This window comes from Erpetoichthys calabaricus, chromosome 4 (assembly GCF_900747795.2).
Source record: "Erpetoichthys calabaricus chromosome 4, fErpCal1.3, whole genome shotgun sequence".
NCBI lineage: Eukaryota > Metazoa > Chordata > Cladistia > Polypteriformes > Polypteridae > Erpetoichthys > Erpetoichthys calabaricus.
Window position 1 is genome coordinate 261,043,249 of NC_041397.2, and position 16,794 is coordinate 261,060,042.

General features: G+C 38.1%; 1 protein-coding gene across 2 annotated transcripts in view; it reads right to left on the bottom strand.

Annotated features, from left to right (window-relative positions):
* Positions 1–16,794, bottom strand: part of vangl1 (VANGL planar cell polarity protein 1) — a 248,644-nt gene that overhangs the window by 27,141 nt on the left and 204,709 nt on the right. For both annotated transcript variants that reach the window (XM_028800716.2, XM_028800717.2), the window contains exon 6: positions 15,827–15,959. In XM_028800716.2, the coding sequence (XP_028656549.1) occupies positions 15,827–15,959 (133 nt within the window). The remainder of the gene's footprint in view (positions 1–15,826; positions 15,960–16,794) is intronic.

Consider the following 16,794-nt stretch of genomic DNA (forward strand, 5'->3'; position numbering starts at 1 on the left):
TAGACATATATAATATATATATATATATATATATATACATATAATATATATATATACATATATATATATATATATATATAATATATATATACATATATATATACTATATAAATATATATATATTTATATATACACGAGGGTTGTTTCATAAGTTTTGAGATTCGGTCACTTGCCATCATCGGAGGCGGACAAAATTTTTTTCTATTGTTCTACAATCCTTTCACATCTTCTAATAAATTTTTGGCCCACCCAGCTACAGATGGAGATGAGAAAAAGAGCTCGAAGTGGGGTCCAAAAGGTTGCCTTTCTCCACTGAAAGCCAGGCGCCAAAGGTTAGCCAAGAGGACCATGTTTGCCGTCTTTTTTGGCTACAAAAAAATTATTGCTTCAGTTCCACGTCCTGAACGCACGACAATGAACTCTGATGTCTACACAACCCTGTGCCTTCCAGAAGTTTTCAAAAATCTCACTAGAGGTTGCCCTAATCGCACCTTGAAAAACTTCATCCTTCACCATGACAACGCGCCGCCTCACAAGTCAAACAAAACTGTTGAGTTCCTCGCCAAATCTGGGATTGAAGTCCTTCATCCGCCCCCTTATTCACCAGATTTGGCACCCTGTGACTTCTGGCTGTTCCCGACGGTGAAGAAGGAGCTGAAAGGAATGGATTTTGAGGACAGGGACAGCCTCATTTCTGCGGTGGAAGAGCAGCTTGACCAACTGACTGAACCTGATTTTCGTCACTGTTTTGATCGTTGGATTTATTGCATGAAAAAGGGCATTGAAATCTGGGTAGAGTATGTTGAACAGCACTGAAGTGTTGCCAAATGACGAGGTTATGTGAGTAAAAATTTTCTTTGGAATTGACCAAACCATGTTGGATTTATTTAAAAAAGTCTCAAAACTTATGAAACAACCCTCGTATATGTGTGTGTGTATATATATATATATATATATGTATATACGAGCTGTATATACCCGGCGTTGCCCGGGGCAGAAGTAACGTAATCGGTCAAACACTTACATATATACCAAAGTAAACCTAATCGGTCAAACAGTTACATATATAAAAAAACCGAACCTAATCGGACAAACAGCTTCATATATACAGAAGCGAACCTAATCGGACAAACAGCTAATCTATATACATAAGCAAACCTAATTGGTCAAACAGTTACATAAATACAAAAGCAAACCTAATCGATCAAACAGCTTCATATATACAGAAGCGAACCTAATTGGTCAAACAGTTATGCATGTGCAGAATGATTTTACAAACATTATGCGTGTTAACAATCATTAAAAAGAAAAGATTGAGGAACTGTTCTTCTATATGTGATGAAGCCACTAATAAGACAGATTTTTTTCAGGACCCAGCTGTTTCATAACTAAACTACTGCCACCCCAAAGTAATGCCTAATAGTGGTTTTTTGGGGTAGCTGTGGAATAAAAAGGGTGTTTTTTTAGTCAGTAAGAATCTGACACTACCCTTCAGTACGGGCTGAAGGGTGCCTATGTAAGGTTTTACATCCTTCCCGTATGGAAAAAAAAACATACTAAACTTTTTTTTTCATCATTACAGATAATCTCAGTCAAATCGAAGTACGCATTCTCAATTTATTTTTATCTAATTTTTACTTTTTCACAAAGCCATCCCATGCCAATTTGTATGAATAAACTTTTGCTAGAGAGTTAGCAAAAGTTTATTCATGCACATATTTTTAATACGGATAATCTATCTCTAATCAAGGTTCTCATTTTCATTCTAATTTAAAATAATAATAGATACTCATTTTTTTCTTCTGTTTTAGAAAAACCAATCTATGCCACCTACGTCTTCGTCAAGTCAGCTTCATCACATATAGAAGAAGAGTTCCTCAATCTTTTCTTTTTAATGATTGTTAACACGCATAATCTTTGTAAAATTATTCTGCACATACATAACTGTTTGACCAATTAGGTTTGCTTCTGTATATATGAAGCTGTTTCATCGATTAGGTTTGCTTTTGTATTTATGTAACTGTTTGACCAATTAGGTTTGGTTATGTATATAGATTAGCTGTTTGTCCGATTAGGTTCGCTTCTGTATATATGAAGCTGTTTGTCCGATTAGGTTCGGTTTTTTTATATATGTAACTGTTTGACCGATTACGTTACTTCTGCCCCGGGCAACGCCGGGTATATACAGCTCGTTTCATATAAATATAAATTATTAAACAGTAAAATCTTCTTCTGTAATTTGCTACCGTGGCAATTTGTGTGTCTGTCCAGGATTTTAAATGACCTGTAGCTCGCAAACCTTTGCACCTATACACTTGAAATGTGGTACACATATAGTACGTCATGTCTACTATCCGCTTTATGGGTGATGATTGTTTTAGTCTTTTTATCTTTATTTTATTTTATCGTACAATCAAGTCCTACCAACAGTAAAACATTAACATTTAAGAAGTAAAGTTACATTAAGTACTACTGCTGTGCCTTCGGGTATACCTCATTTTTTGTTTGCCCATTACATGCTTAAATGTATAAATTTTTTGGTGCACCTACCCGAGAACACGCGACATATAACCGAGCGTGGGAGAAGCATGGATTTTAAACACGCGTTGAGTTGATGTGCTGGTCTCCCTCGTGAAATAACTGGTAATGTTTGACTAAAATCTACAGCGAGTAAAACGACATTACCTCCTATTTTTTTTTTTACGATCTCTGAGATCTTGCTTTTTTCGGTTCAAGGCTTCATAAGCTCTTTTACGTTGTATGGTGTACTTATCCCAAACCATCATCTTTGAATGTTGCAAGACTTTCGCCTTGTATGTAGATCGGGGTAATTACATTCATTGCATTCCTAGTCTGAATCACAATCTGATTGTATGGGTGGTTACCTGCACTGTAGGGTTGCCACCCGTCCTTTTAAAATACGGAATCGTGCCGCGTTTGAGAATGAAATTGCGCATCCCGTTTTGAATCAATACTGGACGGGATTTATCCCGTATTTTTTTTATCATTTTTTTTTTTAAAGCAGCGTCTCATGCAAATCATCCCACACGCATTTTATGAAGATGCCTCCTTTCCCTACTTTTGATTGGGTAATACTTGATGTCCATCGTTAGTTTGATTGGTGTTTTTAACTGTCCAGTGAGTAGGGCGTGTCTTTCAACCGTAAGCAGATTTTTTGCACTGGTATCACTGACCTCGACGACGGCGACGTTATACGTCAAAAATAAATTACGACAAATGACGATTTTAGCGATACTTTATTACGACGGCGGCTACATAGACACGATCAAATAAAAACAAAAAAATCAAATAATCATTCTACATTTTCAAAACGTCGAAAAAACGACGGAATGAAAAAAAGGCCCACCCGACGACCCACCCATTCCATTTTAATATATATAGATATATATATATATATATATGTCTGTGTGTGTGTGTGTATATATATATATATATATATATATATATATATGTGTATATCTATATATACAAAATCCCTATGTGCGTCCAGGTGTCCGTGTGTGGGTGTCTTCTGGTGAAGTGCGCATGCGTGGGGCACGGTGCGGCGCGCGATATTACTGTCAGAGAAACTTAGAGGCATTTTACGGAAATACAAACCAGTATTACTGCGAGAGGAAATTAAAGGTACACAATACAGTGACGCATATTACAGCCACATACAAGCCAGTATTACTGTCAGAGGAGATTAAAGGCATATTACCGACGTGCACGCCTGTATTACCGCCAGAGAAAATTAAAGGTATATTACGGACGTATATTACGGGCGTACAAGACGGTATCCTTCAATAAGGGCGCGCACAGGCATCCTTCAATAAGGGCGCGCACAAAAAGGCGAGCCTCAAAAGGGCGACCTCAATTGGGCGCAGCGAATGAAGGCGCGCGTAAATAAAGATCTGCACCTTTGTTGCTCTTCACATATTCCAGAGCCATTTGAACTAAATTATCTACCCACCCTTATTGAATAGAGCCGTACAAGACAGTATTACTGTCACAAAAAATTAAAGACACACAGTACACGGCGGCAGCCCACGAAGAATGGTCAGCTCAGCAAGTAAACATCAACAAAAGAAAGGCTGAAAGAAAAAAAAATACGACCAACAAAAAGAATGAGATCAAAGTCCCTTGCCATTTAATATAGACTGTTCCTACTAATGTTTATGCACTACTGTTCTAGCGCCCGTTATTGTAACGGGCTAAATGACTAGTATATATATATATGTGTATATATGTGTATATGTGTTCAGCGCATATACAGGGTAGGATTCAAAAGTAATGAGCCTTTGTTCAAAAAGACAAATATATTGAGCAAATCGGTACAACTAATTAATAGTCTTCAAAATAGGCACCTCCTGCATCAATACACTTTTGTAGGCGGCTTTTCCATGACTCGAAGGCGTCCACGTAGGCCTGTTCCGGGATGGCTGCAAGGGCTGCCTTGACATTTGCTTGGATGTCCTCGATCGAGTCGAAGCGTTTTCCTTTCAGCGCTGATTTTAAGCACGGAAACAAGAAGAAGTCAGAAGGCGACACATCCGGACTGTAGGGAGACTGGGGGACCTGAAACGTTCACCCGGGCCAGGTAGGTGCTCACGATGAAGGCGGTGTGGCTGGGCGCGTTATCGTGGTGAAGCTTCCAGCTGTCCTTGATGTCCCTTCGCTTGCGCGCGACGCTTCTTTTCAGCCTTTTCAGGACTTCCAAGTAGTAGGCAGCATTCACGGTCTGTCCTTGCGGGACAAACTCGTAGTGGATGATCCCCTTCACTCCGAAGAAGGCAATGAGCATGGTCTTCGTCTTCAACGCGTACCGTTGCTCTAACAAACTTTCCATTCCGCCATGTAACGCACTACCGCACAGGGGTTCCCGTCAAGGCTGATCCTACCGCTCCGAGCTCCGTTGCGTTGTGAAGCCAACACCCACCATCACCGTCGCTGGCAAGTGGGCCGCGCGGCGAGGTACATTCGCGTCAGAACAAAATGAGGCTCATTACTTTTGAATCCTACCCTGTATATATGTGCGCTGACGTCCGAGGTTCAATTCCCCGAGAGGGGGGTGCAGTGAGTGTGTACGCCTGATGAGCCCAGAATTAGGGCGAAACACGTGCCGCATACTCTTTGCATTATTTGACAGTAAACTATTTCAACCATTCTATGATCTGCTTCTCGCAACTGAAATGAGGGCACCGTGGCGGATGTTAGCTGACTTGCTGACCAACCACAAGCATTACTTGGTAGGTAACCATCCATACAATCAGATTGTGACACAGACTACGAATGCAATGAATGTAATTACCCCGATCTACATGCTGTCAAATGAATGAACCACACGCCGTGGCGCAACGTTAGAGGCTTCGCCACTGGCGCTGACGTCCGAGGTTCAATTCCCCGAGAGGGGGGTGCAGTGAGTGTGTACGCCTGATGAGCCCAGAATTAGGGTGAAACACGTGTCGTGTACTCTTTGCATTATTTGACAGTAAACTATTTCAACCATTCTATGATCTGCTTCTTGCAACTGAAAGAAGGCATGTGGCGGATGTTAGCCGACTTGCTGACCAACCACAAGCGTTACCTGGTAGGTAACCACCCATACAATCAGATTGTGATTCAGACTACGAATGCCGTGAATATATTATATCAATAGCACCTGATGACCCCAAATCTCTTGATTCGCTAACACAATGTCTAACCTGTATCTCAGAATGGATGAATAGTAACTTTCTCAAATTAAATAAAGAAAAAACCGAAATCTTAGTGATTGGCAATAATGGATACAATGAGGCTATTAGAAATAAACTGGATGCATTAGGATTAAAAGTCAAATCGGAGGTAAAAAGCTTAGGGGTAACCGTTGATTGTAATCTGAATTTTAAATCGCATATTAATAAAATCACTAGGACAGCATTTTTTCACCTAAGGAACATAGCAAAAGTTAGACCTCTTATATCATCGAAAGATGCAGAGAAATTAGTTCATGCGTTTGTCTTTAGTCGGCTAGATTACTGTAATGCACTCCTCTCAGGACTACCCAAAAAAAGACATCAATCGTTTGCAGTTAGTGCAGAATGCAGCTGCTAGAATCCTTACCAGGAAAAGAAAATCCGAACACATTTCTCCAGTTTTGATGTCACTACACTGGTTACCTGTGTCATTCAGAATTGACTTTAAAATTCTGCTTATGGTTTATAAAGCTTTAAATAATCTCGCCCCGTCTTATATATCGGAATGTCTGACACCTTATATTCCAAATCGCAACCTCAGATCCTCAACTGAGTGTCTCCTTAGAATTCCAAGAGCAAAACTTAAAAGAAGTGGTGAGGCGGCCTTCTGCTGTTATGCACCTAAAATCTGGAATAGCCTGCCAGTAGGAATTCGCCAGGCTAATACAGTGGAGCACTTTAAAAAAACTACTGAAAACACATTACTTTAACATGGCCTTCTCATAACTTCACTGTAATTTAATCCTGACACTCTGTATATCCAATTCATTATAATAACTATTCATTCAAAAATTTGTACTAACCCCTACTCTCTCTTCTGTTTCCTTTTCCGGTGTCCTATTGGTGGTGGCTTGTGCCACCACCATCTACCCAAAGCACCATGATGTTCCAACAATGATGGATGGATTAAAAGCCAGAAGTCTGTATAACCATCAGCATCAAGTGACTCCCGAGAACCCTAACTACAAAGAGGACTATTTCATTTATGTTAGGTAGAATGCCCAAAGGGGGACTGGGCGGTCTCGTGGCCTGGAACCCCTACAGATTTTATTTTTTTCTCCAGCCTTCTGGAGTTTTTTTTGTTTTTTCTGTCCACCCTGGCCATCGACCTTACTCCTTTCTATGTTAACTAATGTCTTATTTTAATTTCTTATTTGTCTTTTATTCTTCTTTTCTTCATTATGTAAAGCACTTTGAGCTACTTTTTGTATGAAAATGTGCTATATAAATAAATGTTATTGTTGTTGTTGTATATATATATATATATATATCTATATATATATTAGTGCTGAGCGGTATACCGGTTCATACCGAAAACCGTTTTTTATTTTTTTTATGATATGGATTTTTCTTATACTGCAACACCGATTTAAATTGCGTAAATGACGTTCGGAACGTGGCACTGCGGGAAACTGTTCAAGTGGGGACCTTTTTCACTGCTACACCGCTAAAGACAGATTTGTTGCACGTGGGCTCTTTTTCACTGCTACACCACTAAATAGGTATGGTGGTGTAGGTATTGCGCAGTGAAAATGGACAGGGAACATTCCGAAACTGAAGCCGGCAATAAAGTTGAACATGATGACACAGAAGAACTTTTGCTGAGAAAAAGGAGTCGCGTGCATTGCCTTGAGATACTTTAGTTTTAAAAGGTCAGATGTGTAAATACTGTTTCTATACTACTGGATAATACTGCAAGCCAAGTTGTACTTGTTTTATTTGTTTTCAATACAGTGTAATGTACCTGGGTACTGTGTAATAGTGTGACGGCATGTTGACTTTATTCTCGACATTTCCACTTTAATCTTGACGCTTATGACGAGAATAAAGTCGACATGTTGACTTTATTCTCGACATTTCTACTTTATTCTCGCCGTTTATGTCAAGATTAAAGTCGACATGTTGACTTTATTCTCGTAATTTGTCATTAAAGTAGAACATCGAAAAACTAAACTTCATCGTAAAATGAATATTTAATTTACTAGATTTTCTCAAACCCCGTCATAAGTTATATAGTACATTAAATGCTTTGTGTTAAGTGTTCTCCGAGATTCTTAAACTGACTTCTTCTTGCACTAAGAGGAGGCGCCAGCAGCGATCGCTGCACAGAATACATTCACTTCATGATCTTCCTGCTCTCTGAACATTTAGAATGCTAAGATAAATACTTAATATAATTTTCATGGTGAAATGCATTAAAGCATGCATTAATCATATGGGGGCACGGCGGCGTGGAGGTTGCACTGCTGCCTTGCAGCAAAGGTGTCTTGGGTGTACCCTGCCTTGCATTTGCATGTTTTTCTGGTGGGTTTACTCGGCGTGCTTCAGTTTCCTTTCAAAGTCATGTAGGATATGGGGTTTTGTTATGCTATATTGACCCTGCTAGTGTATGTTTTGCTTGTATTCATCCTGCGATGTGCTGGCGACTCGTTCAGAGATGGGCACAACTCTGAATGGATAGCATAATTAAACATGTATAACAAGGATATTTTTAAAGTTCTGAACACTCCGTGGGCTAAGTTTATAACTAGTTTTGATTTCACAAAGACGTTTATCGTGTGGTGATTGGTTATGTGGTGAAAGAAAAAGGAAGGACAGGAACTGGGGTTTTGGTACGTCAGATAGAGACAGCATGCATGCAATAAAGAAAGCCCGCTCAGAAGAACATGCATTAAATTCTGTGTTCGTGTCTCCGACCACCAGATCACAAACCCAACATTTACACAATATTTAAGTTAAACCTGTGCGATAGCCATTCATACATCCAGTTTTTTGGAGCCTTGTCACACCTGCCATAAAGTTCTTTACACTGAACACACACCTGGGGACCCCTTACTGCGAGGCAGCAGCACTACCGCCTCACTACCGTGCATGTGTAATACCTGCTTTAATGCATTTCATCATGAAAATGATATCAAGTATTTATCTTAGCATTCTAAATTTTCAGAAAGCAGGAATATCATGAAGTGAATGGATTCTGTGCGGTGATTGCTGTCTCCTCAGTGCGGAGGAAGTCAGTTTAAGAAGCGTAGTGATTAACAACTGGGTCGGGGAACGCAACACAAAGCATTTAATGTGCTGCATTAGCTTATGACAGGGTTTGACAAAATCTAGTAAATTAAACAGTTTAGTTTAAGACATTCTACTTTAATTATGAAGTAAACTATGAGAATAAAGTGGAAATGTCGACTTTAATCTCGACATAAATGGCGAGAATAAAGTGGAAATGTTGACTTTATTCTCGACATATAGTTTGTTTTTTTCTTCCCTGTGTCCGTTTTTTTTTTTTCTTCACCGTGGCCCTAATACGATTCCGTAGGGCTATACCACAAATAGCATTATAACTGCAAGTTGCTGGTTTATTATTTATGCATATAGCTTAGCTTGAAGCAAGGTCCATATTAATGCAGTTTGCCTAAATGATGGTTCAGTTGGTAAAGATGTCATCACCAAGTTGCACTTGTTTTATTTTATTTTAATTTGGTGAATTTTGGTGAATACTGTGTAATGCACCTGGGCTTGAAGTCTTGAAGTAATAGTGCAACTATCAGTAATAATACTATTATTTATTTTATTGTTATTATTTATTAGTTTAAATATTATGCAGTTTAATGATGATAAAGTTGTTTAAAAAGTCACTTTAACGTGTCAGTGGTCAGAGATTGTTAACATTAACAGAAAGTGAGGTTGGTTTACAAAAAATATTTACTATTTATTCCTTTTCTAAGACATATTTAGTGCAATCCAACTTTTGACAAGCACTTCTGGATATTTTACTAAGTCTAAATGCCTCTTTGTGTGGTTGAAAATATGTTGTCAAAATTATAGTTTAAGTTTTTGCAAAATTTGTTCAATAAAAAGGTTCTATATTTTGACTGCATCTGTCATGCAATGTGATACCTTCTCCATTAGTGCCACCGCCTTTAAAACTATCACTTTATGGTGCAATGCAAACCTGTATTAATACTTGTGTGCACATTAAAATGTTTTTTTTGTACAATGTACAATACTCTTGACAGTGGAATAGGTTATTCTTAGCCAGTAATTGCAGTGGAAAATGTGGTTAACATCCACTCATGCATGGGGAAAAAAAATACCGTCGAATACCATGAAACCGGGATAATTTAGAAAAATACCGTGATATAGAATTTTGGTCATACCGCCCACCCCTACTATATATATATATATATATATATATATATATATATATATATATATATACACACACACACACACATATATATATATATCCATCCATCCATTTTCCAACCCGCTGAATCCGAACACAGGGTCACGGGGGTCTGCTGGAGCCAATCCCAGCCAACACAGGGCACAAGGCAGGGACCAATCCTGGGCAGGGTGCCAACCCAACGCAGTATATATATATATATATATATATATATATATACTAACAAAATACCCGCGCTTCGCAGCGGAGAAGTAGTGTGTTAAAGAGGTTATGTAAACATATATATACATATATACATATACATACATATACATATATATACATACATATACACATCCACATATACATATATATTCATATACAAATTTACATATCTACATATATATATATATATATATATATATATATATATATATATATACAGTGGTGTGAAAAACTATTTGCCCCCTTCCTGATTTCTTATTCTTTTGCATGTTTGTCACACAAAATGTTTCTGATCATCAAACACATTTAACCATTAGTCAAATATAACACAAGTAAACACAAAATGCAGTTTTTAAATGATGGTTTTTATTATTTAGGGAGAAAAAAAATCCAAACCTACATGGCCCTGTGTGAAAAAGTAATTGCCCCCTTGTTAAAAAATAACCTAACTGTGGTGTATCACACCTGAGTTCAATTTCCGTAGCCACCCCCAGGCCTGATTACTGCCACACCTGTTTCAATCAAGAAATCACTTAAATAGGAGCTGCCTGACACAGAGAAGTAGACCAAAAGCACCTCAAAAGCTAGGCATCATGCCAAGATCCAAAGAAATTCAGGAACAAATGAGAACAGAAGTAATTGAGATCTATCAGTCTGGTAAAGGTTATAAAGCCATTTCTAAAGCTTTGGGACTCCAGCGAACCACAGTGAGAGCCATTATCCACAAATGGCAAAAACATGGAACAGTGGTGAACCTTCCCAGGAGTGGCCGGCCGACCAAAATTACCCCAAGAGCGCAGAGACGACTCATCCGAGAGGTCACAAAAGACCCCAGGACAACGTCTAAAGAACTGCAGGCCTCACTTGCCTCAATTAAGGTCAGTGTTCATGACTCCACCATAAGAAAGAGACTGGGCAAAAACGGCCTGCATGGCAGATTTCCAAGACGCAAACCACTGTTAAGCAAAAAGAACATTAGGGCTCGTCTCAATTTTGCTAAGAAACATCTCAATGATTGCCAAGACTTTTGGGAAAATACCTTGTGGACTGATGAGACAAAAGTTGAACTTTTTGGAAGGCAAATGTCCCGTTACATCTGGCGTAAAAGGAACACAGCATTTCAGAAAAAGAACATCATACCAACAGTAAAATATGGTGGTGGTAGTGTGATGGTCTGGGGTTGTTTTGCTGCTTCAGGACCTGGAAGGCTTGCTGTGATAGATGGAACCATGAATTCTACTGTCTACCAAAAAATCCTGAAGAAGAATGTCCGGCCATCTCTTCGTCAACTCAAGCTGAAGCGATCTTGGGTGCTGCAACAGGACAATGACCCAAAACACACCAGCAAATCCACCGCTGAATGGCTGAAGAAAAACAAAATGAAGACTTTGGAGTGGCCTAGTCAAAGTCCTGACCTGAATCCAATTGAGATGCTATGGCATGACCTTAAAAAGGCGGTTCATGCTAGAAAACCCTCAAATAAAGCTGAATTACAACAATTTTGCAAAGATGAGTTGGCCAAAATTCCTCCAGAGCGCTGTAAAAGACTCATTGCAAGTTATCGCAAACGCTTGATTGCAGTTATTGCTGCTAAGGGTGGCCCAACCAGTTATTAGGTTCAGGGGGCAATTACTTTTTCACACAGGGCCATGTAGGTTTGGATTTTTTTTTCTCCCTAAATAATAAAAACCACCATTTACAAACTGCATTTTGTGTTTACTTGTGTTATATTTGACTAATGGTTAAATGTGTTTGATGATCAGAAACATTTTGTGTGACAAACATGCAAAAGAATAAGAAATCAGGAAGGGGGCAAATAGTTTTTCACACCACTGTATATATATATATATATATATATATATATATATATATATATATATATATATATACACACACATATGTACATATATATACATATAAATATATACATATCTACATATATATACACATATATATACATATGCACATATATATAAATATAGACATTCATACATACATACATTCACATATTATATATATTATATATATATTCACGGCATTTGTAGTCTGAATCACAATCTGATTGTATGGGTGGTTACCTACCAGGTAGCGCTTATGGTTGGCCAGCAAGTCAGCTAACATTCGCCACAGTGCCTTCAGTTGTGAGAAGCAGATCATAGAATGGTTGAAAATAGTTTACTGTCAAATAATGCAAAGAGTACGCGACACGTGTTTCGCCCTAATTCTTGGCTCATCAGGCGTACACACTCACTGCACTCCCTTACGGGAATCGAACCTCGGACGTCAGCGCTAGAGGCGAAGCCCCTAACATTGCACCACGGCGTGTGGTTCGTTTATTTGACAGCATGTAGATCGGGGTAATTACATTCACGGCATTCGTAGTCTGCTTCACAATCTGATTGTATGGGTGGTTACCTACCAGGTAACGCTTGTGGTTGGTCAGCAAGTCGGCTAACTTCTGCCACGGTGCCCTCTTTCAGTTGCGAAAAGCAGATCATAGAATGGTTGAAATAGTTTAATATATATAGCAAAATCCCCGCGCTTCGCAGGGGCGATTATGGTATTGCAAATGGCAGCGGGAGCGTTTCTATAAACTTAATTTAAAGTTACGGTTTATACCGTGCTTTGTTTCATATTCTTTTCCTACCTTATCAATTGTATAATGTGTTTTTTGAACAGGTTTGATTCATCGAAGTGATCACTCCTGCTGCGTTCAGTCACTTCACGTGAGCCGCTCTCTTGTGTGATGTTGCGATGTCCACGGGTTTATTTAATGTTAGCTAAGACCCGGCAGTTAAAAGTTTCTCGCTACAGCAATTTTAACTCTGTTACAAAGTGATCCAAACTCTCGTTTATACCTCGTGTCTTCTCATTAAACTTGTATCTCGTGAATATGGCATTGCAAACGGCAGTGGGAGCGTTTCTATAAAGTTAATTTAAGGTTACGGTTTACACCGTGCTTTTTTATACCTCGTGTCTTCTCATTAAACTTGTATCTCGCGAATATGGTATTGCAAACAGCAGCAGGAGCGTTTCTATAAACTTAATTTAAACTTACGGTTTACACCGTGCTTTTTTATACCTCGTGTCTTATGAAGATGCTTGTATGCGTCACTCACTCGCTTCTTATTGTTTCGCTGCCTTGTCAATTGTGTAATGAATGTTTTCTTCAGCGCTCTTTGGGGCTCCTCCTTCTTTTCTACGTACTGAGTTCACAGTCAGTTCACGTGATTATGTGGGAGGCGTTATGACGCGGCACGCAACTCCGTCTCCTACGGCCATCTTGCTGCCTTCCATTACAGTATATGGACAAAAAAGAGGTTCCAGTTATGACCATTATGCGTAGAATTTCGAAATGAAAGTAATTCAGCCTTCTACCTACACGGGAAGTTGGAGAATTAGTGATGAGTGAGTGAGTGAGTGAGTGAGTCAGTCAGCGAGGGCTTTGCCTTTTATTAGTATATATATACTGCGGTGGGTTGGCACCCTGCCCAGGATTGTTTCCTGCCTTGTGCCCTGTGTTGGCTGGGATTGGCTCCAGCAGACCCCCGTGACCCTGTGTTCGGATTCATATATGGATGGATATATATATATATATATATATATATATATATATATATATATATATACATATACATACACACACATATACATATACTTTTTATAATAAGCCTTGTTCAAGATGGCTACATTATAGAAAAAAAATTAAACAATATGACTGATCATAATTATTTATGTAATTATTATGTAATTACTTTCTTGCATACCATATGTATTATGTTTAAATATTTTGTACATATCTAATTAGTATGTATTTTAAGTAATGAGAAGTTTTATTGGCTAACTAGAAAGATTACAAAAAGATTACAATATGCTAGCTTTCATTTTGCTAGACTTCTCATTACATCCATAATGGCTAACACGGTACAACACCCTAGTACTATGTATTTTAAACCAAATATTATTTATTTTAGTATTTTTATGGTCATTGAGCAATAAGCCTACAGAATTTCATTTTGATAATAAAAAAATGAACAGTTAACACCTGTGGTCTATAGTTTAATTATAAAAATACATTTTAACATAGAACATAAGGCTTCTAAAAGTTTTTTAAAGGGATAAAGGGTAAAAAATTCAGAATCTGTTGATCAAGTAACATGAAATCCATGATCAGTATCACACTTAAAAAAACCTGATTGGAGCATCCCTAAAACTCCTGGCCATTTTAAATTTCATTTCCCATCCTCTCTATGACACACTTTCAATGAGTACTCTTAGACATCAGATTATACAGCAAAGGTTAGTCAAAAGGTGCTATTTGACCTCCTTTATGCCTAAGGCATTATGCCTTATAATGCCTCACACCATGACTGTTGTGTTCTATTTAAGCCAAACTAGAAGTATAATTTTCCCATATAAAGAATTTTGGGCATTTGGGTACTGGGGAAGAGGGGACTATTGCTGTAACATTTCTGAGCTTCGTAATGCCTAACTTTTCCCTTGTGGATCAATAAAGTACAGTATAAATGATAATAGTAATAATAAGTAGATTGTCAGTTTACTATAGTAAAGGTGCAAGAGGATTGATAATGCACATAGCCTGATTCACACCTAACAAGCCTGGTAGGTACCAGTGTAATGTTCTTTATTTCATAGTATTGAATGTGGTAGCCTCTAAACCACAAGTATTCATACAAAGTAAACACACATTAACTGGTGGTGCAAATATTTAGTTATTTGTGGGTCTGAACAGACAATATAAGCAATAAAGTTGATGGTGCAATGATTTTAACTTCCTTTTTCTCCTCCCACTCGCTTTCAAACTTATTTCTATCATTACAAATGACAAATTCATTATAATATCATTAGTCTATTATCATAAAATCATTTTATATTTAATCATAATGTTTGTCATCTTAACGATGAGTCCCGTACTCAAAGACGCCAACGGAAATTATGGGGAAATCTATTCTGGAATGAAAGCAAGAAGCACTTCTTTAAGCAAAGAGTTGTGGGATTCTGGAACAAACTACTGAGCCATGTACTTGAAGCAGAAACCTTGACAATCTTTAGGTATCTGGAAGAGATACTGGGAAGCTTAGCTATTATCTAAACAGAACAAGCCTAATGGACTCAATGGTCTCTTTTTGTTTGTTAAATTTCTTATGTTCTGACATGTTTTTGTTATATAGTGCACCTCGCGTTTCTTTTATCTAATACTCTTAATGAAGACAGCTGTATTATCCATGTCCTCTGTAAAATGATCCTTGACTATATAAATGCTGAGCTAATGGTTTACAGTAGTGATAGGCACACGTATGGGACTCAAGATCATTTAATGTCAATGTTCACTGAAAGCAGGCAGCTTTCACCTCTCAGTCAACATTTGTCCTGTAGAAATTTTAGGTTTCAGTAACTCACATCCTGTACTGGTAAATACATTAGAAGGCTGACATTGCGTTTATTGGAAGTCAACCTGGGATCATCCTAACAAAAGCCTAAACTCTGAAAGCTGAAAAGTAAACAGTAGTGATGAACACCTCACTTGCTTCAGATACTTTAATTCAAACTTAATGAAACATAACAGAAAACAATTTAGGGTATTTTTTAAGGGTATGGCCATGATAAACAAATAGGAATATTATTGAGTTGGTATACCTGCAAAGGAAAACTTTATTATTTTTATTTTCATATTCACCTTGCTTTGCGCTTTTTCACCCGCCGTTCATGATCTGCTTCTTCATAGTACAGCTCATTATGACTGGAGTCTCTCCGCCTTGCTGCTGCAGCTATCATAGCTCGAGACTGCCCTGCAGCATTGTTCCCAGGGCCTACAAACACAAACAGAATACAAATTGGAGATAGGCACCCCATCACTGAAAGAAAATGCAGCTAAGTATAACCCTACAGTAACCTTACTGATTACCATGCATGTTATACAGCGAGAGCTCATTACTCACTGTAGCAGCCATCCAGGCCCCACCTAATCATGCAGATTAGATTTCAACACCAGCATGACCTCCATGGAATTTCTATTTGAATCTGTGTACATTGTTTCATTTTGCTGGCAGAAATGCTTAGACTTACACTGAGACAGGGTTAACGTGAAGGTATGAAGGCCTCTAGCATCCGTTCAACAGTGTGTAGATTATTGAAAAGGACAGCTCATTTTCTCAATAAACTCAGATACACGTTTCACTTCCAAGTTAAACAAAATTAAGCACAAAGAAAACCGAGATAAAATTCTACATAGGATTTCATATACAGATGTCAACCATTTTTGAACCCCCAAGTGAGAATAACTTCCATGGTGTAATTTAAGCCTTTGATTTATATCTGAATATAGCTGACGTCAGGTTCAGGGTAATTTTAGGATTAGTGTGACAGTCTATTAATTTAATTTAATTTCAGTGAGAGCCAGGTCATTTTAGTGTTTAAAAGAATATATTAAAATGTTAATTTGCGTTCCATGAAATACACTCAACAAAGTCTGAATTTCTGAACAACACTACAGGGTACAGTTTTTAGAATTAGCTACAATGATTGAAGTGTCATCACTATGAAAAGCTATAGTGGATACTATAACTGTGTAGTAAAATTGCTTCAGTGGCTCACTTCTTCTCACCCAGTTCATCCTGGACTGGACTGCTGGCAACCTACATTTGA